This window comes from Hipposideros armiger, unplaced genomic scaffold, assembly GCF_001890085.2.
Source record: "Hipposideros armiger isolate ML-2016 unplaced genomic scaffold, ASM189008v1 scaffold_1413, whole genome shotgun sequence".
Classification (NCBI taxonomy): Eukaryota; Metazoa; Chordata; class Mammalia; order Chiroptera; family Hipposideridae; genus Hipposideros; species Hipposideros armiger.
The window spans coordinates 84,277-109,695 of NW_017732763.1; the positions used below are offsets into that span (position 1 = coordinate 84,277).

General features: G+C 51.2%; 2 protein-coding genes and 1 long non-coding RNA gene across 10 annotated transcripts; 2 read left to right on the plus strand and 1 right to left on the minus strand.

Annotated features, from left to right (window-relative positions):
- Positions 1 to 5: 5 nt before the first annotated feature.
- Positions 6 to 13,531, minus strand: RUSF1 (RUS family member 1). 2 transcript variants are annotated; one of them, XM_019633808.1, is made up of 13 exons: positions 13,143 to 13,531; positions 12,839 to 12,953; positions 9,006 to 9,051; positions 7,432 to 7,464; positions 7,253 to 7,358; positions 5,099 to 5,200; positions 3,432 to 3,502; positions 3,169 to 3,353; positions 3,031 to 3,088; positions 1,469 to 1,539; positions 693 to 836; positions 512 to 589; positions 6 to 114 (listed from the first exon to the last, which is right to left on the minus strand). In XM_019633808.1, the coding sequence occupies exons 1-13, from the start codon at positions 13,440 to 13,442 to the stop codon at positions 17 to 19; spliced, it is 1,407 nt and encodes a 468-aa protein (XP_019489353.1). In that variant the 5' UTR covers positions 13,443 to 13,531; the 3' UTR covers positions 6 to 16. The 2 variants fall into 2 exon arrangements, with proteins under 2 accessions (XP_019489353.1, XP_019489354.1); XM_019633809.1 differs by lacking the exon at positions 7,432 to 7,464.
- Positions 10,931 to 18,293, plus strand: AHSP (alpha hemoglobin stabilizing protein). 7 transcript variants are annotated; one of them, XM_019633813.1, is made up of 6 exons: positions 10,931 to 12,695; positions 15,331 to 15,430; positions 16,929 to 17,072; positions 17,390 to 17,539; positions 17,646 to 17,724; positions 17,935 to 18,293. In XM_019633813.1, exons 3-6 carry the CDS (start codon positions 17,059 to 17,061, stop codon positions 18,142 to 18,144), a joined length of 453 nt encoding a protein of 150 aa, XP_019489358.1. In that variant the 5' UTR covers positions 10,931 to 12,695; positions 15,331 to 15,430; positions 16,929 to 17,058; the 3' UTR covers positions 18,145 to 18,293. The 7 variants fall into 7 exon arrangements, with proteins under 7 accessions (XP_019489358.1, XP_019489362.1, XP_019489356.1 ...); XM_019633817.1 differs by lacking the exon at positions 16,929 to 17,072 and having other exon boundaries at positions 12,117 to 12,159; positions 12,648 to 12,738; XM_019633811.1 differs by lacking the exon at positions 10,931 to 12,695 and adding an exon at positions 13,531 to 13,611.
- A 63-nt stretch (positions 18,294 to 18,356) lies between these two features.
- LOC109377465 (uncharacterized) lies at positions 18,357 to 25,413 on the plus strand. Its single transcript, XR_002122876.1, has 4 exons — positions 18,357 to 18,808; positions 19,250 to 19,596; positions 19,743 to 20,042; positions 24,352 to 25,413. It is a non-coding gene; the product is annotated as an uncharacterized LOC109377465 (long non-coding RNA).
- Positions 25,414 to 25,419: the final 6 nt, after the last annotated feature.

Genomic DNA, 25,419 nt, shown 5'->3' on the forward strand with positions numbered 1-25,419 from the left:
GCCTCTGTCGGGCTGCTCACAAGACCTTCTTTTCTGGAGATGGGAGCCACGTGGCCCTCCACTCGTCCACCTCCAGCTGGTGCTTCTCAGTCTTCCAGCCCGCATCCTGCAGCCCTGGGGAGGTCACAGGGAGACTGCTAGGGAGGAGTCCGGGCTGACCCTAGGCGCACTCTCTGTGCCCTGCGCCTTGCCTCTGCTGGGTAACCTCTGGCATAAAATGAGGCTAAAACCTACTCTGGTTGCAGCAAGACTTTAGCGCTAGCACATGGAAAAGGCTGGAACGGAGCAGGCGCTAAAGAAAAGATCAGTGCCCATAATTTGTGAAAGTTTCCTCACTCCCTGTTCTTCAGGCCACCTGAGATTACAGACTGTCAACACTGACAGCCTCAGGGACTATCCTGCAGACAGGGAAACCGAGGCCCAGACTTAAGCTCACAGAGAGAACCCCCTCCCAGGTGGAAGGGCCTCTGGGAAGAAGGCATCATAGGCCAGGGAGCCTGAAGGATGTTACCTTTCAAGAACTGTGGGAATAGCTTGTCCAACACTTGGTGCGTCTCCTTTACGATGACCCAGCTCTCCTCCTCAGGACCTGGAAGGGGTGCAGAACCGGCTCGGGTCCCCAAGCTGAGCAGGGTCCATCCTCTCTCCATCCCACTTCGAATCCTCAGCAGTTCAGTTTGCGAGGCTCTTACCTGCCCGTACTCGGCGCCTCAGTTCCTCCAGCTCTCCTGGCAGTGGCCCTTCTTCCTGCAGGGCTCCAAGCATCAGCCCATGTGTGGCAGCCCTCAGGACGGTCTCAGGGCCAGCCACGTGGCTCAGAACCACCTGTACCTGGTCTGGGGACCCAGGGACAGATTGGTACTAGGGAAAGCCACCTCCACACACATTCTTAACCCTATCACCCTGCTTCATCCCCATCTGCCTCAGAGGTCTGGCCTGGCAGAAAGGCCACCTCTCACGTGGTCCTTTCCACCACCAGATTCTGTTGCTCCCCAACACTCTAGCCAAACAGAAATGCAGCTTCATAGCAGCTCACTGAGGTGGTTTACTTAGCATATCTTTAATGGTCAGTGAGAATAAGCACCTTTTAACACACAACCAGCAGACCAAGAATCTCGAGTACTTTTCTCCTGAAGAAATGACGCCCAAAGGCGTGAAAAGTGGTTCCCCTGAGATAATCAAAGGTCATGATCCCACTGGATTAAGTGTGTTGCAACGTACTTTTACATAATCACCTTACTTGATCCTCACAAAACACTGCAGGTAACAGGCAGGTGTTATTAGCTCCATGTTGCAGGGGTGGGGAGAAGTGACTTTCACTGGGGCATGCAGCTGTCACGTCTTAGCATAAGCTCTCTCTGGAATAGCACACAGACTCAAGGCGGTCCAGGGCTTTTGGCCCTGGAGCTAGAGGAATGGAGCTGACCCAAGGAGGGCAAGTCCAAGGCTGGGAGAGCATGGCACTTACTATGCGGCTGGTCCCAGTGGAGAAGGTAGGGTTCTTGGTGCCCATCCACCAGCTGCTGCAGCTCAGAGACCCTGAAGGAAAGGACAGTGCAGTGGGGGAGGGGGAGGCAAAGGCAGGAACAACCATCCCATCAGCTGAACAGCAGCCTGCTAACCCTAATGTCCATACTTCCTGTCCTTCATCCACTTTCCATCCATCTCTTAGCTGTTCCCATGCAGCCCACAGCATTCCTTCCTTTATCGCCTCTGGTCATCCATTTGCCTCATCCACCCATTCTTCCTTCATCCAACAAATATCCTTTGTATCTAGTCTACGAGGTGTGATCAAAACATACAGTGAATGTCTAAAAATTTAAAAAATTATTACAGTAGGGCCGGCCGAGTGGCTCAGTTGGTTAAGAGCTCGTTCAAGAGTTTGACCTCTGAGCAACAGGGTCCCCGGTTTGATTCACGGCCCGAGCTGAGCTGCCGCTGAGCTGCGAACCGGTGGCAGGATGGCTCAGCTGAAAAAAAAAAAAAATTATAGTAAAAGACACATTGTCATTAATCCCCCTCAAAATACTCCCTCCCCCTTGCTTTGAACCCATCCCATCATTCTTGCCACTTTCTGAAGCAGTTCTGGAAGTCCTCTTTCATCTGGAAGTCTTTAGTTGCACTGTCGTGGCTGCCTTGATGTCCTGAATCGATTAAAAATGTTTATCTTTCATCATCATTTGGACTTTAGGGAAGAGCCAGAAGTCACACGGTGCCAGATCCAGTGAATAAGATGGATGAGGACACACTGTAATGTTTTTATTGGACAAAAATTGTCATACCAGAAGCACAGTGTGACATGGAGCGCTGTGATCAAAACCTACGGTGAATGCTGCTGCTGAGGAAAGGCCGGGATCTCCAATACGGGAAGCAGCGCGTCAAACCTTAGTAAGGTTTGTGACAAGAGTGTGTGACAACTTTAACTTGTTTGGTGCAGTAAGTCAGGTGTGAGCTACGGTTGAGAGGTGTATTTTAAAGTGTGCCCTAAATCATCCTCCACTATGACAATGCTCCGTGTCACACATTACTTCTGGTATCCGGCAATTTTTGTCAAATAAAAAAATTATGGTGTGTCCTCATCCACCTTATTTCCTGGATCTGGCACCGTGTTACTTCAGGCTCTTCCCTAAAATCCAAATGACAATGAAAGGTAAACACTTTTAATTGAGTCAGGACATCAAGGAAGCCACAACAGTGCAACTAAAGACACTCATGAAAGAAGACTTCCAGAACTGCTTCAGAAAGTGGCAAGAATTATGGGATGTGTTCGAAGCGAGCGGGAGTAATGGCAATGTCTTTTACTGTAATAAATTTTTAAAATTTAAACATTCACCGTATTGTTTGATCGCACCTCTTATGTTACACGCCCTGCTACCCTCAAGCACTCCTGCTGACCCGTCTAGGTCAGTGGAAATAGAGAACCTAGAGCAGAGGTGCGGCCTGGCAGGGAGGCCAGTGTGTAAGGGGAATAACGTGCATGTGTGGGCAGTGGGCACTAGTAGCGATGAGTGGGAGACAAGGGGTACTTACCTAGAGATCAAGCGATGTAGGGGGACCCCCAGGGAGAGAGACAGAGACGGCCAGAAACCTGTGGGAAGTTGGAGTCAGGAATCCCAGGCAGGGGGACAGGTGGGGAGACACAGGACTTGAAACCAGAGGCTGGGTCACCTGTCCACAGTGGCTCCATCTGATTGGCTGAAGTGGGGTCAAGTACCTCCCCACTCTGAAGGAAGTGCTTCAGAACCAGCCAGAGCCGGCCTTCGTTCAAGGTTTCTATGACAAGGGCTTGGACTGCCCGGTAGTTGGCGTAGATGTGGAGGGCAGTGAGCAGGAAGAAACAGCTGAGGCTGAAGCTGGAGGGAGAGAGTGAGGTGGTCAACAGGGGCAGAGGGCCCCCTGGGCACCCCACCCCGTGCTGGCTCTCAGCTTACCTGGGGCAATCCGACACCAGGGGAAGCATCAAGAGGCTAATCAGGAGCCCTGCCAGGTTTACGAGCGTCTCCTGGGAAATGGCAGAGGGGTTGGGAGCTGCAGGGCTCCCCTCCAGGCCAGACCACATATCCTTGAGTCCCTTTCACATGTCTCTGTCCCAGAGCCTCCCTACACTGATGAGGGAGCCTAGTCAATTTTTAACATTTTTAGTGAGTGAGCTGTCATTTAAGATACCAGCTGCTTCATCTGCCATCCTGCCCAGGTAGATACAATGCCCTTGAAACATGTCTTTTTCCCTCTGACGGCTTGACCGAGCTCACCTGAGGGGAAAGGATCCCAAGCTGCCAGCCCCCAACTCCTCATGAGGGAGGAGAAGCCTGGATTGGTGCCCCTAACCACTGGGGTCCCTGGGAGATTTGGTCCTGGCACCGAGGGGGTCTGCGGCTGAAGAGCTTTTCTGACCCCACCACCCTGACCAAGGAGTGGGCTGTGGGGGCAACAGTACACTGGGGACCAGAAGGCATGGGAGCTCAGGAGTAGAGGGACCTCCTCTTCCCTAGGTGGGGACAGTCACTTCCAGCAGGCACAGTAAACAGTAACGAAGCAGGGGTCTGCATGTAAGCCCCGGCTGTCCCTAGGATATGTCACTGAGTCTGTGCACTGAGGGGGCCCTGGCGCCTCGGGAAACAGCTGGGCTGGGGGGGAAGGCTGAGAGGTCAGGAGGAGCTGGGAGGCCCTGAAGGCAAGGCCTGTGGTGTACTTCCTTCTCCTTCCCCAACAACCTACAGGAGAGATACCAGTTCCTGAGAGGAGGGACATATCCAGGGGACCCAGGAGACAGAACATTCTGTGCCCTCGTCCCAATCTGTAGACTGGCAGTGACAAGTACCGCCTGCATAAGGCGCCAAACAAACACTGGGCACACGGTTCGTGCTTGATAAATATTAGCTCATGTTAATGTTGTTAAAAGTAGTTATTCTTCATTTTTTTTTAAAAATGGAATTCTATTTAGAAACTGAGCAAAACAACGTAAGAGAAGGCCAGAAAGTAGGACTGGACAGAAGAGAGGTCTCTAAATGCCTTCGGGGTCCAAGAATCCACATCCCACTCCTGACCTCGCTTTCCCCATGTGTAAACAGAGACCCTGACAGCACCTACCCATAGGGTTGGTGTCAGAGAGAAACGATGCACATGAGCATTGAGCACGGGGGTTTAGGTTGTCCCACACCTATACGGCTCGGCCTGCAGGTAGTGACACCCCCACTCCAGGCTCCCTTGGTCAGGTTGGGCCAGGAGGACCTCCTGAGGGGATGCCTCCGGCTAGTGACCCAGCTACCTCACATGCTGAGCGCTCTGTGACCTGCCCGGGGCTCTAACATGTGGGGCCTTATGTAACCACCTCCCAGGGTGGGGCTACGGCCTAGAGAGGGCTCGTTCTTGGCCATGTGGACAGTAGGCAGAGGCTGAGACGATGGGTTGGGACCTATGCCATCAGAGCCTGTGCCCTCACTCCTGACTACCTATCCCACAGGGCAGGGCAGGCAGCACCCACATTTATTCCTGCACATCTCCATGTCTACGCCCAGGAGCGCTCGGGTGTTTCTCCTCACATGCCCCCAGCGACCTGGCCTGACACGCAGCCATGTCTCCCATTCCAGCCGCTCACCTGGCTGCTGTCCTTGGCTGACACGTCGGCCATGTTGTTTCTCCGGGCCTGGTGCATGGTCAGTGCAGCCCGAGTGGCCCCCCCAGCCACGCTCACAATGCACTGCATGGGAGAGGGAGGAGTAAGGGTCCGCGTGGCGACATGGGCGCTTCTGTGGGTGAGCCACACAAACGGCTAAACCAGCTCAAGAAAACCAGGCCTTGGGCAACCCCCAGCAAAACCCTGCACTCCGTCCCTAGTATCTTGTTCTCACCCTACTCTTCCACTAGGTCCACGACCCCTGCCCTGTTCTAGGAGAAAACTCAAGTCTTGCTTGCTATACTACCCTATGGACCCAGCCCAAGGACACTCAATTCCTTCCCTAAGGTGGAGACCCAGAGACCACTCTGAGCCCAGAACTTCCCACCCTGATGTCCCTTTGGCTGCAGCCTCCCCTCGCACAGCTCCTGGGCCCAGTCAGCTTGCTTCCTACCTGCCTGTAAGTGACTCCACACTCCTGCTGCCCCAGCAGAGGCCCATCTAAGCCTTCAGGCCAGTTCAAAGCACCTGACCTCCCAGGACACCTGGTCTCTCCCTCTGAGACCTAGGAGGGTAAAGCTCATCGAGGACCATCACTGACCACCTTCATTCATCACATACTGATCCAATCTCTTAGATGTCAGGCACAGATTTAAGTGCTCTGACGTAATTCAGGCCCAACCCTTGCCCTAGTGAAGCTCATAAATCAGTAGATGAGAAACAAGTAAATAGGCTGTTATGTAGGCAGAAGAAGTTCCCTCAGAGGTGAGAGGAATGTGGCACCGAGTGAGCTGGGATGTCTGGCAGGAACCTGACCATGTGGAACCTCACCAGCCTTGGGAAGGTCTTTATCCTAAGAGCAATGGGCAAGGAAATGACCTGACCTGATGTCCACTCTTACAAGGGTCATGGGCTGCTCCGAGGACAGAAGAGGGGTGAGAGTGGGAGACCACCTAGGAAGAGGCTGTGGTCTTCCAGCAATGAGGAATCACACAGAGACAGAGGATGAACAGACTGGGGAGAGTCAGGAGGAAAATAGAACTGAATGGGGACTGAGCTGAGGGTGACAGGTGAGGGGGGAGGCGGCTGCATGGACGACAGCCAGGCTTCGGACTGGAGTATCTGGGGAACACAGGTGCTGACCACTGAAATAAGAACTCTAGGGAGGGTCGGGTTGAGGGGGAAGGGGAGAAGGACGAAGGTCATGGCCATTCTATCCCTCACATGAAGAGACTGGGGCCCCAGGTGGGGTTCACAGCAGAATTTGAAACATGGCAGAGGTCACAATCCTTGGTCCACAGCAATGGTTTTCTCTGGGGCTTCCTGCCCTGAGGGGGAGGGCGTGCTCGTGGCACTGAGTGCCTGGACCAGGGAGGCTTAACGTCTACAAAGAACTGCTGCATGTGAGACAGCGGCAGTGCCCTGTGAGAAACATGGCTCTAACGTGATTCTGAATGGATGGGCCTGTGAGAGGGCCATACATGTCCTTCGGAGTCTTTTCTGTGTGTCAGGCACACACCCTGTGGTGAAGATGGGCCGAGCTCTTCACCGACCCTTGTTGGGTTCAGTATCCCCCTTGGATGATGCCTGGCAGAGGAAGAGTTTGCATGTACCTCGCTTGTCCCTGTAGCCTCACCATGTGACCTGCACTGTCTCGCCACCAGACCGTGATCCACGCAGTTCTTTCTGCTCAGAATACCCTCCCTGCACCTTCAACTCATCCGTCCGGACTCAGACCCAGGTTGGACTTCCTGCGTCTCCTCACTAGGCCAGACTCCCTGCTGCACCTCTTGCCCCTACGCTTCTCATCTGGAATACCTATAGCTGGGGGTGGGGGATGGGCATATTCTGCACCAAACATGCAGCAGACACTCAGTAAATAGCTTACTGAAAGAATGAAAGGCATCCGGGAGCCGATCCCCAGATACTGACCACAGAGTACCCCTTCTCCCAGCTCAGAGCACCCTCAGTGCTGTGGCTCTCGAAACTGCCTCAGAGGCTGACTGCAGAAGGGCCAAAAGATATGGTTGCGTCTGAGCAGAAACATCCGAACTTTTCCACAACTCTGGGTGTAGGCTGAGCCCACACATAGCACCAAGGGAGGTAGGTGTCTTGGGACAGGGGACCCCAGGGTACCTTGGCCAGGTTGCTGACGCAGATAGTCACGATGAAACAGATCGGGTGCATGGGAGCCATAATCTCCAGGAACATAGCCACGTCGTTGAGGACATCAGCAAAAAGCCTGTGGGAAGTATCTGAGGTTAGAGGTGAGGCCTTCCTAATAGAGACCCCTGCTCCTTCTGGTCCCCGCTCACCTCCACTGCTTGGCATTACAGTCCAGCTTGCTCCTGTTGGGGAAGAGAGTCTGTTTTGCAACTGGATTTAAGGAGAAACCCCCCTGCAGGCAGTATAGGGCCACCCTTAGGCCACGGTGCGGTCTGATGGTTTCAGGAAAACACACACCCCAGCCAGACATCTGTCCCAGTACTCTGTCACTGCTGCCTGAAATGTCTCCATGAGCTGGGAAGACCTTCAGTGGCCACTAAGTGTGCCCCCCTTCCTAACCCATGACACACACACCAAGGGAAAACACTGCCTATGGCTGCTCCCCTCTTCCAGCCTTCTGTCGACACACAAGATCCCTGGGTTCCCCTGACATCTCTCCTCCTCTTCCTCCTACTTTGAGGGTACCCAGCAAGCAGTCCACATATTTTGGACTGGTAAACATGACATTTAGTGTCAACCCCCTGCATTTTATAGCTAACTACTGAGAGAAAGGACATGACTTCCCTTGAATCCCGTGGGAAGTGGGGGGTGAGGGCAAGAGAAAGAGCCAGGCTCCGACCACCAGGCCTGGCTTACTCCTGTCACACAGCACCTGGACGGCCACCTCTCCTGCCTGACCCATGCACAGACAGATGGGACTGCTTCTCCATGGCCCCAATGTGGGAGACATGGCAGCCCCAGCGCAGCGTTAGCCCTGACCCTTAGTCTGAACTCGCCTGAGGAAAAGGGGGTGCTCCTGGGTGGGGAATGGGCCACACAGCACAGGCACGCCTGGACACGTGGGCCTGGTCTAGCGCTCTGCCCAGGAAAGCAGGCTGATACCACAGGAAGAGTACAGGCTGCAAGTTCCAATCCCACCTCACTAGCTACAAGCTGTGGGACTTGGGTAACTTCCCTTGTAGGTTTGCTTCACATCTGTACAATGTACACATTCAATCCCACTCCACAAAGGTGTTATGAGAATTAAACACAACAGAGAGCTTGTGAGGCAGCTGGCACTGTTAACAGCAACAAATGTTTACCGAGTACCTATATGGTGCCATGCAATGTGTGAAGCAATCGCACAAACTATCTCACTTGATGTCACAACCACAATTAACGGCAGATACAAAACCACTGCTGGGGTTGCCCAGTATTGACTCGAGGCAGCAGGGGGCACAGACCCTCAGTCCCCATGGTGACAGTGATCCCATGTGGGAAGAATCCTGGTGGCCTGCCCAGCCCACTCCCCTCTCCCTCAGTTGAGTCTGGTGAAGCGCTGGAACCACCACATTCTTTCCGGGCCAAGGCCTGTCTCTCCAGGCTTCTCTTCCAACAAGCACACAGAGGACACGTGGTGATGGGCAGCCAGTGCCAGACCAGTGCTCCTGAAGGCAGACCTGGTCACAGCAATGGCTGTGGCCTCACTGCTAGGTGACCCGTGGCAAGCCACCTGTACTAGGCACTGTAATGAAAGGCTCCTTGGCTCTAATGATCTGCTAAGAGCCCCCTCCCCGGAGACTGGTAGGACAGAGGGGGACTGACAATGCAGCCAGGGCTGAGACAGGCAGGACCATGGTCTGTGGGGCGTGGCCTGAAGTCTCTGACCAGGAGACAAACTCACCCCTTCCACCAGGCAAAGACAATACGGCCCAGCATGCCAGTTGAATCTGGGGAGAGAGTCATCGGTGAGGAAAGAACACAGAAGAGGCCTGGCACTGAAATGGCTGATTCACTTGGGTCGCTGAGCTTGGGAGCTCCGTCTGGTACAGAAGTTCTAGACAGGCCCAGGGGGGTCATGGGGTCAGACATGCCTAGACTCAGCTCTTCAGTTTGTACCCAGGAGACACGAACCAGAAACAGTCTGCAGCATTGTTCATAACAGCAGAAGACTGGGGCTAATGCATACGCGCATCAGCAGAGCGCATAAACAATGCGGATACTTTTTCACATAGTGGTCTAGCTGTGGAAACCAATGGGCTCATATCAGCACCGATGAATCCCAGGATCTTATGTGAAAGTAAGTCACGAAGACTGTCTACAGCACAATATACGTCTCATAAAGCCCTAAAACAACCCCAACTAAACAATGCAGTGTATAGGTGTATATGTAACTACATGGTAAAACCACTAAAAAATACCAGAAAATCCTGTGTGGGAAGTTCAGGGGTTATTGTTGACATTCTGGCTGGATAGCAGGTTCACAGGTGGTCATGAGAATACAAATAAATAAATAGGATTTGAACTGCAGGTTGGTGACAGCTGGGGGTGGGGCAGAGGGAGAGGCCTCCTCAGGCAAGAGAGCCAGAAAAGTCTCTGAAATCAGCTAGACCTTTATTGACACAACAAATGCTTACTGGCTACCTACAGTGTGCCAGGCACTAAGTGAGACCTGGGCGTTGCCACAGTGACCTACAAAGTCACGATTCCAGGCTCAAATCCAGTGTAAAAGCAAACAGCAAGCAGCATGAACACTGATTGAGACCAAGAATCAGGTAGTTAACTGTGGTCTGTGGGTTTCCACTCCATTCCTGTAAACCTGTAAATAAAGTTTTATTGGACAGCTGTGCCCCTTCATTTATAGTGTCAAAAAAAAAAAAAGGAGCACTTTAAAACGGAGCCAGTGCTGCCATGTCAGAGGAACTGCCTCATATCTCTGGAATGTTAAAACAGGGCAAAGTAACCCTGGACAGGGACTAAAGCAGCCTGGGCCCCCAAAGAACTGTTTGCAAAGATAAGAACAGAGGTGTTTTGACTACCTGCTTGAAAATTAAAAACACTGTTTAGAGTCAGTGTCACCGTGCTGTTATCTGCACTAAAAATAAATCTGGATTCCTAGCTTTTCTGAAAGAACCTGCAGACATGGCAACATGGGGCCTGCCTCCCCTTCCTACTGCAGGAGGCTGGGGCTGAACAGCAGTCTCATTCAGCGCATGTATGTGCAGACCTCTCCCCTCCAGTCTCTGCTTCTCCATCTGTCTCCTGGGTACCCCTGGAGGTCACACCCACCAGGCCGGCTGTATTGGCCTCATCCCTCTATCACATACCTTACTCTCCTCCCTTCACCTACATTTTATCCTACACATAATTTCCACTGTTCCATTTAAGAGTCTTGAATTGGATCAGCTTGGTGCCTCTGAACATGTCAAGATTGCTTTTACTGGTTGAGAGACAGCTCACTGGGCCAGAATCTTATTTTTCTTCACTTTGCACACTTGTAAGCACACAGGTATATGTCCTGCACACAAGGGCTGCATGGCAGATTGGGGATCCACTCTATCTTTCATCAGAGGCAGTCGCTGGGCCCTTGTCAGAACCTGTGACAAGGCTCTAGAGCAGCGGTTCTCAACCTGTGGGTTGCGACCCCTTTGGGGGTCGAATGACCCTTTCACAGGGGTCGCCTAAGACCATCAGAAAATAAAAAGATATTTACCTTACGATTCATAACAGTAGCAAAATTAGTTATAGAGTAGCAACGAAAATAATTTTATGGTTGGGGGTCACCACAACATGAGGAACTGTATTAAGGGGTCGCGGCATTAGGAAGGTTGAGAACTGCTGCTCTAGAGAATACAGCCTCCCTATTCTCTAAGTCAACGCTGTCACTAGACAAGGAAACTTCATTTCCATCTGCTCTTCCCTGCCTCATTTACAATTAGCTGAGCTGTAAGATCTAGAAACTTGAGTCCTAGTAAAGGGTCAGCTGTCCAGAAATTGCACTTAGCTCTACTCTAAAATCCTAACTGGCAAAAAAGTGTGGTGTTGAGAGTGGGATACAGGAGTCAGTTAGTTTGGGTCCAAATCCTGGCCCTATGTTATGTTAGGTAAGGTACTAAACCCCTCTGTGCCTCAGCTTCCCCCTCTGAGAAATGTATTAATAATGGATTTACCTAATACAGATGCTGCAGAGATTATGTTACTTATTACATGTAAGTGTGCAAAATGCCTGGCATATAGTAGACTGTCAAAATATTAGCTAATAGTATTACTATTGTTAGTATGACAAGTAACATCACATTCCATTAAGAGAACTGTAACTGAAAATGTCCACATCAAAAAACCCCAAGGGAGTTTATGTAAAGCTCTGCATACAAATTTCCCATGTTTGATGGAAATGAGTTTGTAAAATTCTTTCTAATTAAGAGGACTTCTTTTAATAACAACAGACTCTAAAGTAACTATTTTTTCATATCTTAAAACGGTCTTATTTTTTTTTATAATCTCAAGACACCAGCAGCATACTGGTGCTAAGACTAGGGAGCTTAGAAACGAGATGAAAACATCAACTACTGACAGCCTCCTGCTGCGCTCCAGATACTGAACCAACAGGAGAGCAAAGGAAAAGATCCAAATGGAGCAGTTTGGTGGAATGAGAACGTACTCCCAACTACACCTCCTGGGTTTAGGTCCAGGCCCTACAACTTACTGGATGTGACCCTGGGCAAGTTACGTTTTCTGGGCCTCAGTTTTCTCATCTATAAAATGAAGACAGTGATAATCCCTATCTCAGAGCTACTGTGAAGCTGGGTCAGTACCCTCCCCCACTGCTATGCACCGTCAGAGAAAGAACCTCTTCCCAGGCTAACTCCCACTTGGCTGGCTTCCTCAGTCCTAATGGTAAGGGTGTCAGCGAGCACCTCGATTCTCCAACAGACCCAGGGAGGCTCATCAGAGACGTGGCCAGGCTGACGCCGGGAGCAGAGCTAGCCTCACTTGGGGTCTAATTTAAATCCTCCCTGGGAACAGCTGTGAAATGCCGAGTACAATGGAGATGTGAGGCACGTGGCAGTTTCCCTTCTGTGGCAGGGCCATGGTAGCAAACTGGATCTTTATTTATCAATGGTTTTTCAAAACGCTATGCATACTAAACAAATGGTTACTACAGTTATTATTTATAGCACCGTCCAGTATCCCAGGGAATCTGAAATTCCTTTCATTCTTCCCAGAATCTCCTCTTTTCTACTCAGGAGACCAACTATAATTTTCCCCCCCCCACTTTCTAACCAGTTTCCCACACCCCAGGCAGCGGGCACGTTTATTCAGTAACCCCACTCTCATGCAATTCTCCACGGAGACCAGGGTTAAGGGAGGGGAAGGCTAACTAGGGGACCTGGGCTCCAGGTGACTTAGGGACTCTGAACAGTACATAGCGGCTGCAAGGCTGGGGCGCGGGCATTCCAGCAGCCGGCGGCTAACTAATCACTGTATAAAGTCAATACAAATCTTTCAGATTTACTCAGCTGAATTTTGTTTTCTTCATTAACAGGGTCCAAGGCACTGGGGAGACGTGGCTCCCAGACCTCATCAGGAACGGGTCCGTAAATATACACGTCACGGCCCAGAACACGGGGAGAGGGGTAAGGAGGGGCTGGGCTTCTCAGTCAGAGGAAAAGAAGAAGTCAGGGAGACGGCAGGGCTGAGAGTAGCGACAGGTCGGGCTCCAGGGGCCCGGCTTACCTTTCACCAGCCAGGTGGCTGTGGCCGCTGAAACGGAGGCCTGAGCGTTCCCCACCCCTATGCCCAGCAAGACCGCGTGGGTGGCCAGGGAGCCAGAGAGGCTGGAGGCAAAGGCCTAGAGAAGAAGGGAGTCGGGTGAAGAGTGGGCGAGGGAGCACGGGGGTGGGAGTGGGTGAGGGGTGGGGGTGGTCTGGGTTCTACTGTCAGCGCTCCTCTGTGTGTGACCCAGGACTTGTCACGGAGCCGCTTTGGGCCTCAGTACCGTCTGTAAACCGGGAGCAGGTGGCCCGCGTTGCCCGCTGACCTGCACGGAGTCCCAAAGCTGGTAGGGCAGGTAGTCAGGGCTGACGCTCTCTGGGAAGCCCTGGGGCAGGAACACGGTCAGGAGCCGCGAGACGAGCAGTGAGGCGGCCCCCGGAGGCCCCCGTTCGCCCCCGTCTCGTCCTTCAGGCTTCACTGCAAAGGCCCCAGAGAAACCCCACCAGCGCCCCCCCCAGGCTTCCCACTGCAGACGCCCATCCGCGGCGGCGCAGCAGCTCCGGGCCGCCCGGGAGCCGAACTGCTCGGAGCACAGCGGAGCCGCAGGCCCAGTGCGCTCGGCCATTCCGCCTCACTCCTTCAGTCTCGGGCGACACGCAACGTGGCCCGGGCGCATATCCGGCGCCGCTACGGCGGCTGCAGAGGCACAATCTTCCTCTGCGGCGTCCGCCTTTGAGAATCCCGGAAGCCGAGTATCCCTCTCGGATCCCCGACCCCGTCGCCGACAGCCCAGGGTCAGTCCCGGCCCTCGTTCTTTGTAGCATTTCTAGCTGGGCCGCTGGAGGAGTCGGGGCACCTGCACCCCTGTTACCCGCAACCTCCAGTTATGGGGAGAAGGAAAGAGCGTCCCGGGGAATCTGTGTCCCAGACCCGGGACCGTCTGTCCTTCCTCCTCCCGCCGCGCCCCAAGAGCGTCAGCTATGGGAGGACAGCTAACATTGATCTCAGCGCTGATTTATTCCCCGGGTCTTGGAGTGGTCCCCGGCCCAGGGCAGGTGCCACATACCTACCTACCTGTGGAATGAACAGATTCGTTTTCTAAATAGCCTTTGTAAGAAAGGTATTATTTTATTCCTCCTTTACCTACAAAGTTGAGGCTTACGTGTGTGAAGTGACTTCAAGTTGACAGAACTGAAAATGGCAAAAGCATTCATTTAGTCATTCAACAAATATTTAGTGAGCAGCTGCTTCTCTTTTTTAAAAGATTTTACTGGGGAATTGGGGAGGGGAACAGACAAGTTGCTGTCCTTTTGTTCTTCAGTCTAGTTGTGGAGGACTTCACTTCACTGGCCCATGTTGGTATTATCATTGCGTTCTTCCTGGGTGTGGCAGATTGGTCACCGATCTCTGGACTGCTGCTCACTGTGGCTTTTGGCAGCTCACATTGGCTGCTGGTCACTCACAGTAGCTTATGGCAGCCCACTGCAGCAGGGGCTGCAGCCTATGCAGCCTGCGACTCACAGCAGCCCAGATCCAGGTCAGCTTTCACATCTTAGCTGCAGAGGGAGCAGTGCAACTGGCCCTCATGTGGGATCCGAACTGGGGCCCTGCTACTCAGAGCTGGCATCCCAAGCTAGCTCTTAACCAATGTGTCACTTGGCTGGACCGAGCAGCTGCTTCTCTTATAGGCACTGAGGCAAGATTTAAATTTGAGGCTAATGACTTTAGAACTACACTATTCTTTCTTTTTTTAATTTTGTATTCTTTTAAAGAATTACTAAATAATAGAAGGTTACATTCTTGCTGTAAAATAATTCAAACAATAATATAGAAATTTATCCCTCTTTACATTTCCTAACAAATACCAGTCAATCCCCAGAAGTAAATATTGTTTACCATTTTACACAGAAAGAGGGAGGGGGGAGAGAGAGAGAGAGAGGTGTGTGTGTGGAGGGAGGAAGAGATATTTACATGCAACTCCCACTCTCATGCCCCCCACTTGCAGTCTGGGGTAGCCCTTTCTACTATATGTTAAGATTTTTTTTTTTTTTTTTTTAGCTGAGCCCTCCTGACACCTGTTGGCAGCTCAGCGGCTGCTCAGCTCGGGCCCGGAATCAAACCGCTGTTGCTCAGAGCTCAAACTCTTGAGCGAGCTCTTAACCAACGCCCTTTCTACTATAGTTCACCTCACATTTCCCTGAGATCTTTTCATATTAGTGCATATGTATCTACCTCATTTATTTTTCCATGTCATGCCATAGTATGAATGTGCCATAGTTTCTTTAAAGATTCCTCCATATTAATGGACCTTTAGGTTGATTTTGCTTTTTCATTATTACAAACTGGTATGGTAAATTCCTTGTATAGGCCTTTTGTGCGTTGAATATGAATATTTCTTTAAAATAGAGACAAAGCAGAATCATTGGATTGAAAGGTATGTATACTTTAATTAGAACAAGTATTGTCAAATTATTCTTCTAAAAAGTGTTATCAATGTACATTTCTATTAACAGTGTATGAAAATGCTCATTATAATCAAGATACACATCATTTGAAAAAAGTTTCTTTGGACATCTTTGCATTTTCATCTCTACTCTCGTATTCAGATCCCAGGTAAACACTGACCTGCTTTCTGTCACTAGAGATTATTTTTGTCTAGTCTAGGATTTTATAGGAATAAAATTATACTGTATACGGTCTCTTATGTCTGGCTTCTTTGGCTCAGCATAATGGTTTTGAGATTCACTCATGTCATGAGTACCATTAGTCTGTTCCTTTTTATTGCTGAATAGTATTCCACTGTATGATTGTACCACAATTTGTATATGCACTCACTGGTTATTGGACATTTAGGTTGTTTCCAGATTTGGGTTATTATGAATAAAACTGCCGTAAACATTTACATGTAAGTATTTTTGTAGACATGTATGTTAATTTCTCATGAACTCCACCTTGGAGTGGCATTGCTGAGTTGTGTGATAAGTGTATGTTGAACTTTATAAATAATTGCCAAATGGTTTTTCAAAGTGGTTTTACCATTTTACACTCTCACTAGCAATGCATGAGAATTCTAGTTGTCCCATATCCTCACTGACATGTAAATAGTCTTTTAAAATTTTAGTCCCTGTAGTCGGGATGTAGTTGTATCACATTGTAGCTTTAATTTGCATTTCCCTGGTAAGTGATAATGTTGAATGTCTTTGCATGTGCTTATGGTACTTGTATATCTTATTTGTGAAGTGTCTGTCTGTTCCAATCTTATGGCTATTTTTAAAACTGGGTTGTCTTAACTATTGAACTATAAGACTTTGTTATCAATTCTGTATACACATTCTTTGTCAGGTTGTATTGCAATTATTTCTCCTAGTGGTAACAAATATTTTCTATCCTAGAAAAGTGAAAACATATTTACACAAAAATCTGTACACAATACTTATAGCAGCTCTATTCATGCTTGCCCCAAACTGCAAACCATCCAGACGTCTGTCAGTGGGTGAATGAGTAAACAGACTATGGGGTATCCATGTGGGGTACACTCAGCAATGAAAGAAGCTGGTCTTCAGGGTTACGTACTGCATGATTCCTCAAAAACACTGAAATGTAGTCATGGAGGACAGATCAGTACTCAGCAGGGTTTAGGGATGGTACTGGGCATGACTGTAAAGGGGGAGCATGAAGGAGTTTTTGGGGTGATGGAAATGTTCTGTATCCCGATTGTGGTAGTAGCTACATGAACCTATAAATTAAAATTCATAAACTATACACCAAAAGGAGGTCATTTTTGCTGTATGTTAATTAAGAAAATGCTATAAACAAAAAAGCAAATCAACAAACATCTATGAATGTATAGGTGCCTGTGAATGTTGCTTTTTGAGTGCAGAAAGATGTGACAGGAAATAAACACATCTTTAATGCTGGTTACTTTGTAGGGGGAGGGAGCAAAAATGATCACCTTTTTTCAGTGTACATTTTTTTGTATTGTTTCATTTATCTCAGTATGTAGTGATTCTTAAATTTGAGAAACATTAGGGAAATATTTAAAAAGAGAAGAGGTGTTTCTGCTTTGTCAATGATATATTAGTGAACAAGACAAATGTCTCCATTCTTGCAGAGCACAGCCTGGTGGAGTTCAGTCCTCACGCCTTACAGATGGCTCATCTGCAAAATGTGACTACCTGTGTAATAGGATTTTTAATAAGGATAACTACCTTAGTAGATGCTTGAAACAGTGCCTGGCATAAATGATAAGGATAATGTAAGCTGCTATTAATATATCATCTATGAGTTGGGATAACAATCATAATTGCCATCACGTTGTGATGATTTAAAAGTGCCTGTCATGAAAACGGGGTTAGGTAATGCTAGTTTTGTTAGCATTTGGTGTCTGGATACTGGGATGCAGGGCAGAGGTCAAGCGTCTGTCCCTGGTTTGGTTTTCTGTGTCCCCCCACTTATCTGTTTTTTCGTGGCCTTGCTATCTTTCTAACTTCAGGGAAGCCTCTCCCTCCTTCCCCTCCCATGGTTGATCTATCACCCTCCTTCAGACCCTGATGCAGGGCGTTTCCTTCTTAGGCTGACACTTGACACGTTACCTACATGTAGTTTGGCAGAGAAGGACATACATAACCTGAAACGTGTGGGTGAGACATACACAGCACCTTTGGACCTGAAGGTGAGCCAACTTGGGAGAATGTGGTTTCATATCAGGATGGGATTTGAAAGGTATCTGAGGGAAGTGGTCCTGCAGGAGTCTTTAAGGGGTGAGGAAATGGGGAGAAATACCCAGGGATGCGGGAAAAAGATACTTAAATTCTCTTTCTCTATACAGGCAGATGGCCCTTCTTCAGGCTAATAGAGATCTCATTTCCACAGGAGTGAAGGAATTTAATGTTTTGCTTAATCAGCAGGTAAGCCCAGACATTCTGATTCAAAGAACAGGCCTAGTGTGGTGGGTGGTGGGTGAGGGCAGAGAAGGGAGAATAATCTGGAGCTGGGAGAGTGATGGTGGAATTGATAGAAACTAGAGATAGGGAATACAAACAGAAAAAAGAGGATGTCCAGGTTTGTGGGTTATTCTTGAATCACACTGCTGACCACAGTCTCCCTTCCCCCTCCAGGTCTTCACTGACCCTCCCATCTCTGAAGAAGCCATGGTGACTGTACTGGACGACTGGGTGAACTTCTACACCAACTATTACAGGCAGCACGTGGTGGGAGAAGAGCAAGAGCGGGACAGGGCTTTGCAGGAACTTCGGCAACAGCTGAGCACGTTGTGCGCCCCTTTCCTGGACAAATATAGGGCCTTCCTGAAGTCTCTGAGCGCCTAAACTTTTCTCCTAGCCCATAGACCTAGGCCTACATCTCTGAGAAACCCGTAAATTTTGTCTCTGAATTCTTCAAGTCCTCAGGCTCTGCCCCTTCTTGGTGTTACTTTACCTTGACACCTCAATAAAGACCCACATTGGTTTTGCTGGTCTTCCCGGCTCTTCTTTGATCGTCGGTCCCTGACTTGGCCCCTTTTCCTTCAGACCTACCTGTAAAAGCGGCTCTGGCCTCTGGTGTCTCCATCTAAGCCTGTGCCCCTTCCTGCCGCAGGGCGCGGAGAGAGAGCAAGGCGGCTCCTTGCACTGCTCGGGCTCTCCCGGCGCCAGTCGTGGAGCTTCTCTGACGCCGCCTCCAAGTGTCTCAGCTTCGTTGAGAGCCAGCAATAGCCGCGGCTGCAGCGCCGACAAGCGCCGGTTCACCGCAGGCTCAGGCGCCCGGGTCTCTGCCCTCTACGCACTCGCCTCTCCTCCCGCCCGCCTTCCCTCCGCGTGCCCCACCTCCGGTGGGCGCCTGGCCTCCTCCGCCCTGCTGTCCTGTCGGCTGAGCGGCACGCGGGGAACTTTCGCGTCTGCTGCGAGAGCAGGGCGGCTGCCTTCGGGCTGCCTAGGACCCTCGGTCTGAAACCAAGTGCAGCGTGCTCTGCGCGGCTCTCCCGCCGAGGAAATGGTAGGTGCGGGCTGACCCCACACCCACGCCCCCCGTCGGCTGTGCCCGCCCCGCGCGCACCGCGGCCCCTTCCCATGTGGCGTCCCGCGGATTTGGGCAAACTCCGCACCACCAGCCCGCGGCCAGTAGGCCGCCTTAGGGGCGGGGCTGTCGCGCAGGGGCGCCCCGCGGCGCACCTGAGTGTCTCTGGCCAGGGGGAGCCTCGGAGCTCTCATGGTTCCCCGGACGCGGAGCGTGAAGGCGGAGGGCCGAGAGGGCCCCGCGGCGGACCGCGCAAAGCCAGCTCCCGCGGGTCCGGGGGAGCCAGGGTGAGGCGTCGCCCGGGCTTGCGCCCGGGGACGCCGAAGCGGTGCCCAGCGCATAGCCTGGGCCTTGAGGATTGGTTAGGGCGCACATGAGGGGATCCCAAAAGTTCTGAGAGACCCTGCTCCACCCCTTCAGGGGCTGGGAGCGGACAGCGGGCTCAGCGGGAGCTGGAAACAGAGGACGAGCCGACCGTGCCAGGTGGAACCGAGTCCTCGACGCCTCAGGGGCCACTGAGGCGTGGAGGCGCAGGTGTAGAGGGCCAAACGGAACGGCTTCAGAGCGGCCCATGTCCTCCCAAAGATGGTAGTTCGCAGAGCGGGGGTCGCTCCGACGCGTGCGTTGCCCGGGGAACTGTGAGGAGCCCGCGGAGGCCCACCCCGAAACGGGGCAAGGGGCAGAGCTCTCGGCTTGCAGGGTCCCAGAGCGGGACGACCCGGGGCTGCGGGGCTCCGGAGTGGTGGCTGTGTTAACGCCACCCTCAGGTAGGGAGAAGGCCTGGGGATTGCCTGGAGGAATGCCTTTCCCTTAGCAGTGGGGGCGGGGCTGGGGGATACCGGACTCCGCGGGGTGCGGGGTGGAGCTGGGAATTCTGAGGTGTCTGTGGCTCTAATACCCCTTTTCCTTGCAGGCGAGCCTCTGGGGCTCGGAGCAGAGCGCACACTGGCGGTGCCAGTGCACGCTGACGCCCAGGGCCTCTGGGGGTCCCATGGTGTTGGCAGTGACAGCCCAGGTGGGAGCTTGGGCCCTCAGAGCCGCCCTGGCTGTACTCCAGGCTTCCCGGGAGGCAGGGAGGCGGACCTTGGGGGCCCTGGTCCCCAAGGCAGAGGGAGTCCCTTGTGGAGCTCCTGCTTGGGACCTGCCTCTAATTCGGAGACTTGGCCGGCCTGATTGAAACCTCCTTCATGGCGCTCAGCAACTGCAGAGGCTGGTGAGTATGCACGTCTTCTCCTTTCTGTCTATGACCCTTGCTTGGGCCTCAGACGCCATTGGCATCCCCTCGGGGCAAGGCCTGCACTGAGGACTACCTCTGCTTAGGGAAAACTGAGCATCTACTCAAGGGTCTGCCTGGAAGGCAAGTTATTCTTATGGGCCGGAAGGGGGTGGGGATTTATGGAGGCTGGGAACCCTGGTCCCTGAAGTGCTGAACAAGTAGGCAGCCCACGTGTGTCTCCTTTAGGCCTGCAAACCCAGGTCTTGTCTTGCATCCAGGTGTGTGTATGTCTGCAGGAGTGTGTGCACAAGTGTTTTGGAATGTCGCTGTGTGCTCATGTCTGGGTACCTGTGCACCAGTAAACATGTGAATGTGCCATTGTGAGTCTTGTGTCCTTGTAGGTTTGTGTAGGTTTCTGCTCACTAGTGTGTCAGTGTCTACTGAGTTGTGACCCTGTGCATTTTAGTCTGTGTGATGTGTGTGCAGAGGTGTGCTGGCAGTGGGTCTTATTGTTTCTGTGTGTATGGGTGGTGCCAGCCCAGGAGGCAGGCTATGGCACTGAAATACCCAGTTATTCCTCTGCCACCTGGCTGCCTGAGAGCCATGGTTTCTATGCTGTTGCTTTTAATGCAGGTGTTACCGTGTTGTGATGATTTCCTTGGCTTTTGTTTTCTCGAGGGAAAGAATTCAGCTGAGAGACAGCGTTTTGTGCAGGTATAGGGTAGTAAGAAGTTTGTTAGTAATGGCAGATACACTCTAAGATGTGGAGCAGACCGATCCCAAGAGGGGGAAAGGGGTTGATTTCTATGGGTAGAATTGCCTCCCCCTCTCCCTTATCCCTCTCTCTCTCCTGCTGAGGTGCCCAGTTTTCCCTTTTGCTTCTCAAGGGCAGTGTCTGTCAATGTTCTTTTTATGGTTTGTTTGAGAAATTCATCAAATGGTCCTGATAAACAGGTGTATACTCTGATGAGCGGGATGTCTCCCTTCCTTCTCTGGCTTTTAACAACATATCCCTTTGATTTAGGGGCATGTGTGAGCCTGGAGTCCTGCTGGGCCAGTGAGACATCGGTGCCCTAAGTGAAAGCAGCTGTAAGGGGTCTGGACCCAAGTAGGAACTGCAGCAAGGGGCTTTCTAACTGGAGCTGGGTCTCTCCTTCTCCTGTTCATTTCTGCCTATCTACCCACCCTATGATTCCCCGCTCAAGAGTTTGAGTCCCTGAATTCTTTTGTGAAAGGAGATTATGTGTCTCTTCTGTATCTACTTCCTGCTGAAAGGGGGCGATGTCTAGTCAGGGTCTCATCCTCTTGCTGTCCGTCAGGAGAAAGGAGGTGTTGTCCCCAAAGTCCTATGGCCCGTTTGGCTCGGGGGTGAGTGATGTTATGAATAGTGATTGATATGCCCTGAGGGCCTACGTGGGTAGCCAGGGTTATAGGAGGGTGGTGGTAGACCCTCGTCTGGTGACTTTTCATTGGGCATTTTGAGGAGGACCTCAAAGAAATAAATACCTGGGGTGGGGGCGGATACAAGCTTGATGTGGAGAGGAGTTAAACCACGTGGTCAGACCTGAGCCCCAAGGAGGGGCTATGTTGCATTGGGGAGATAAAAAGATGAAAGGCCTCCCCTCAGCCCAGCATCCCTGGGCCCCATCGGTACCCTTCCTGCTCTTGGAGGGTTGTCTGTCCCTCCCAGTATGTGCCCTGATTCCTGGGACTCGTATTTTGTTCACCATAGTGAGCTTTGTGACTAGCTGGACACCATAGGTAGTATTTGGAGTGTCCCTTCTAGAACTGTCAAATGTAATGGGCTAATGGGGGACTGGACAGATGAGAGGTAGTCTCCCTCTCAACATGTACAGAAGTGACCAGGGCTAGACATGGATGTACAGTTGAGGGTTCTGACCCTAGTTGTATCAGACCGATGAACTAGTGGGGTGAGGTGAATGCAGCCCAGTTGTGTAGCTGAGGGGTCTAATGTGACCATAAGAGAGTCCTCTTGGGGAAAGCTAAGACTGAGATTAAAAGGCACAGGCTGAAACTGGGGAGAGGAGCGGTGTTTCTGGACTGTGTGTGGCATGTCCAGCAGTTAGAGCAGCCATATCCCTTTGCAGTTACGTTGGAAAAGTTTATAAGGGTGTTAGTCTCCCATTGCCCCCAAAAGGGCTGGGAATGTAATAGAACTAGGAGGATGAATATCATGTTGATGATTTATTCTGATTTTATAAGAAACAATTATTTAGTGGGGTCCCAGGAGGGACACAGGTGAAAAAAAATAAGAATAAAGATTAAGAGAGGGCCGGCCGAGTGGCTCAGTTGGTTAAGAGCTTGCTTGGGAGCACCAGCTCTGAGCAGCAGGTCTGTGGTTCGGATCCCACATTAAGGTCCAGTGATGCTGCGCCCTCTACAGCTAAGATGATGAACAACAGCTCTACCTGGAGCTGGGCTGCTGTGAGTCGCAGGTGACTGCGTAAGCTGCAGCGTGCTGCCATGAGCTATATGAGTGGCTGGCGGCAGCCAGCGTGAGTGGCTGGCAGCTGGCGAGAGCTGCTGTGAGCCGCAGTGAGTGGCCGACCAATGACCAGCGACCGATTGCCTCACCCAGGAAGAGCACAATGATCATACCAACGTGGGCCAGTGAAGCGACGTCCTCCACAACTAGACTGAAGAACAAAATAGCAACTTGTCTACCTGTCTGTTCCCCTTCCTTGATTCCCCAATGCTGTTCCCCTCCCCCAATTCCCCAATAAAATCTTAAAAAAAAAAAAAAAATAAAAGAAAAAAATCAGCCAGTAGATAGCAGTCGGGGTTTAGTCATCAGTACTTGGTGGAACTTTCTCTTTTTTTTAAAGATTTTATTGGGGAATTGGGGGAGGGGAACAGTGCTGGGGAATCGGGGAAGGGGAACAGACAAGTTGCTGTCCTTTTTGTTCTTCAGTCTAGTTGTGGAGGACGTCGCTTCACTGGCCCATGTTGGTATTATCATTGCGCTCTTCCTGGATGAGGCAGATCAGTTGCAGGCCTCTGGACGGCCACTTACAGCGGCTCTTGGCAGCTCACACCAGCTTCCGGCTACTTACGCTGGCTGCCGGCCACACACGGTAGCTTATGGCAGTTCACTGCAGCAGGGGCTGCAGCCTACACTGTCGCCGGCGACTCATGGCAGTCCACCTGTGGGGACCCAGGCCCAGACCCTAGGCTAAGCAAGTTCATTTTGGAGAGTAGCCCCGCCCAGAGGAATGAAAGAAACTTCTGCTTCAGCAAAAATTAACAAGGTATCTTGTCAAGAGAATAGAAAAAGATAAGCTAGGTATGTTTTATAGCTTGTTAGGGAAAGATAAGTTAGGTATGTTTTATAGCTTGTTAGGGAAAGATAAGTTAGGTATGTTTTATAGCTTGTTAGGGAAAGATAAGTTAGGTATGTTGTTAGGAAAAGGTAATTAAGTCCTGATTTATAGTTCGTTAGAAGAAAATAAACTTGCCAAGTTTTATGGCTAGCTAGAAGATAAGTTAACTCTGTTTGTTAAAATTTTTTCTCTTTTTACTCACTAACCACTTTTTTTTGCTTCTGTATCCAGCTTCAGCTATAAATTCCCCACCCGCCAGGACTTGGGGCCGTCTCTCTCTCTCTCTTAAATGAGACGGACACCAAGCTTGGTAAATAAAGCCTTTGGAACGAAAACTCTTTGTCTCAGTTCTTGTTAACGACCTGCTCCTCAACATTTTCTGGAGGCGCCAGCGAGATTGGACTGCCATCTCGCATCCACCTTCAGGGCTCGCCGACTTTTTGTCAGGGGGCGGCCGACCTGAAGAAGTTCCAGCACCCTGACAATTAAGTCGGCCTCCCCGGGAGTGGAGTTTGGGTTCTGCAGCAGTCCCCTTCGTTCCAAAGACTTTATGCGGGAAATCCTTCGAAGGTAAGAGGTCTCTTTGGCCTCATCTGGTCTGGGATCGCAATTTTTGGGTGAACTTCAAGGGAGCCGGACGCGGCTTTCGCCCTTAAGTTCGGGGGGACCCTGCGATGGCAGCGAGTCTCCCACTGGTTTGGGTCAGATTTGAGTAGCGTTGTGTTCCGTGACTCCTGGTCCTCCCCTCTGGATTACTGGAGGGGGTCTGGCTGTCTCTCTCTCTGTTTTGGCGCCGTGTTCGTCTTTGTTCTCCTTCTAATCGTCTAGTCTCTCACTAAGTAACCTGTTTGATGTCTCTCCCTTCACCGTCTAATTTTTGTTCTTGAGAGATGGGTAACTCTCAGTCCCTCCCCTCTTCTCCTTTGGGATGCATCTTAAGTCATTTCCGTGACATTTATCCACAGGAAAGAGAAGCAGAATATGGCATGCGTTTCTCCCGGAGCCGTCTCCGAACTTTCTGTGAAACTGACTAGCCCACATTCAATATCGGGTGGCCCCCCGCTGGCACCTTTGATAGGGCCATTACTCAGGCCATCTGGGACATCAGCCTGGGACGTCCAGGCCACCCTGACCAGTTCCCTTATATCGACATTTGGAAATAATTAATTCAGAATCCACCTAAATGGTTAACTTCCTGTACCATCAGGACCCCCTCTCTTGGAGCGGTGCTAGTTGCGCCAGTCCCAGGGCTCCTCGCGCCTAAATCTAAAAACCCTCCACCAGTTTTACAAGAAATGCCCGAGGACCCTCCGGAGCCACAGCTTCTGCTGCCTCCGGCGTCCCTTCCCCCACCGCTTCCTCCATACCCTCCCCCTACCCCCGCTCCCATCTACCCTCCACTTCCCGAACCCTTTCCCGACTCCACCGTACCTGAGCCCCCTGCCTCCTCCAAAGCACTCCCTCCCTTATCGCCTTCGCTTACGAGAAGGGGATCTCCTTATGCATTCACTGGCGGGGAGTCCCAGTCCCCTGCTCCATCAGTCTCTGAACTCCCTGGACCTGCGGCTATTTTGCCTTTGCGCCAGATACAGCCTGGGGGGAGCTTTATTTATGTCCCTTTCACCACCACTGATCTATACAATTGGAAACATCAGAATCCTCCTTTTTCAGAGAAGCCTCAGGCCTTAATTTCTCTTTTGGAGTCCGTTTTCCGGACCCATATACCCACATGGGATGATTACCAACAGCTCCTCCAAACCCTATTTACCTCCGAGGAGCGCGAGCGCATTTTGCAGGAGGCCCGCAAAGTCGCTCTCGGACCAGGATCAGACATCAATGACCCCATGAATTCTGACAGGCTCCAACGCCTAGTTCCAACCCAGCGACCAGACTGGGATCCCACTACGGATGCCGGTAAGGGGAGCCTGGACACTTATCACCAGTATCTTTTGGGGGGACTCCGATCAGCGGCTAGAAAGCCCACTAATCTGACCAAGGTAGGAGAGGTTGTTCAGGGTAAAACAGAGTCCCCC

Coding starts and splice junctions, on each gene's coding strand:
- RUSF1 (XM_019633808.1), bottom strand. CDS start 13,442: ATGGCCGAGCGCACTGGGCCTGCGGCTCCGCTGTGCTCCGAGCAGTTC. Junction 3,089..3,168: donor GATGGAGCCACTGTGGACAG/GTGACCCAGCCT, acceptor AACTTCCCACAG/GTTTCTGGCCGTCTCTGTCT. Junction 1,540..3,030: donor CTACATCGCTTGATCTCTAG/GTAAGTACCCCT, acceptor CCTTTCCTTCAG/GGTCTCTGAGCTGCAGCAGC.
- AHSP (XM_019633810.1), top strand. CDS start 16,911: ATGTCTCCATTCTTGCAGAGCACAGCCTGGTGGAGTTCAGTCCTCACG. Junction 17,540..17,645: donor ATCAGGATGGGATTTGAAAG/GTATCTGAGGGA, acceptor TTCTCTATACAG/GCAGATGGCCCTTCTTCAGG. Junction 17,725..17,934: donor ATGTTTTGCTTAATCAGCAG/GTAAGCCCAGAC, acceptor TTCCCCCTCCAG/GTCTTCACTGACCCTCCCAT.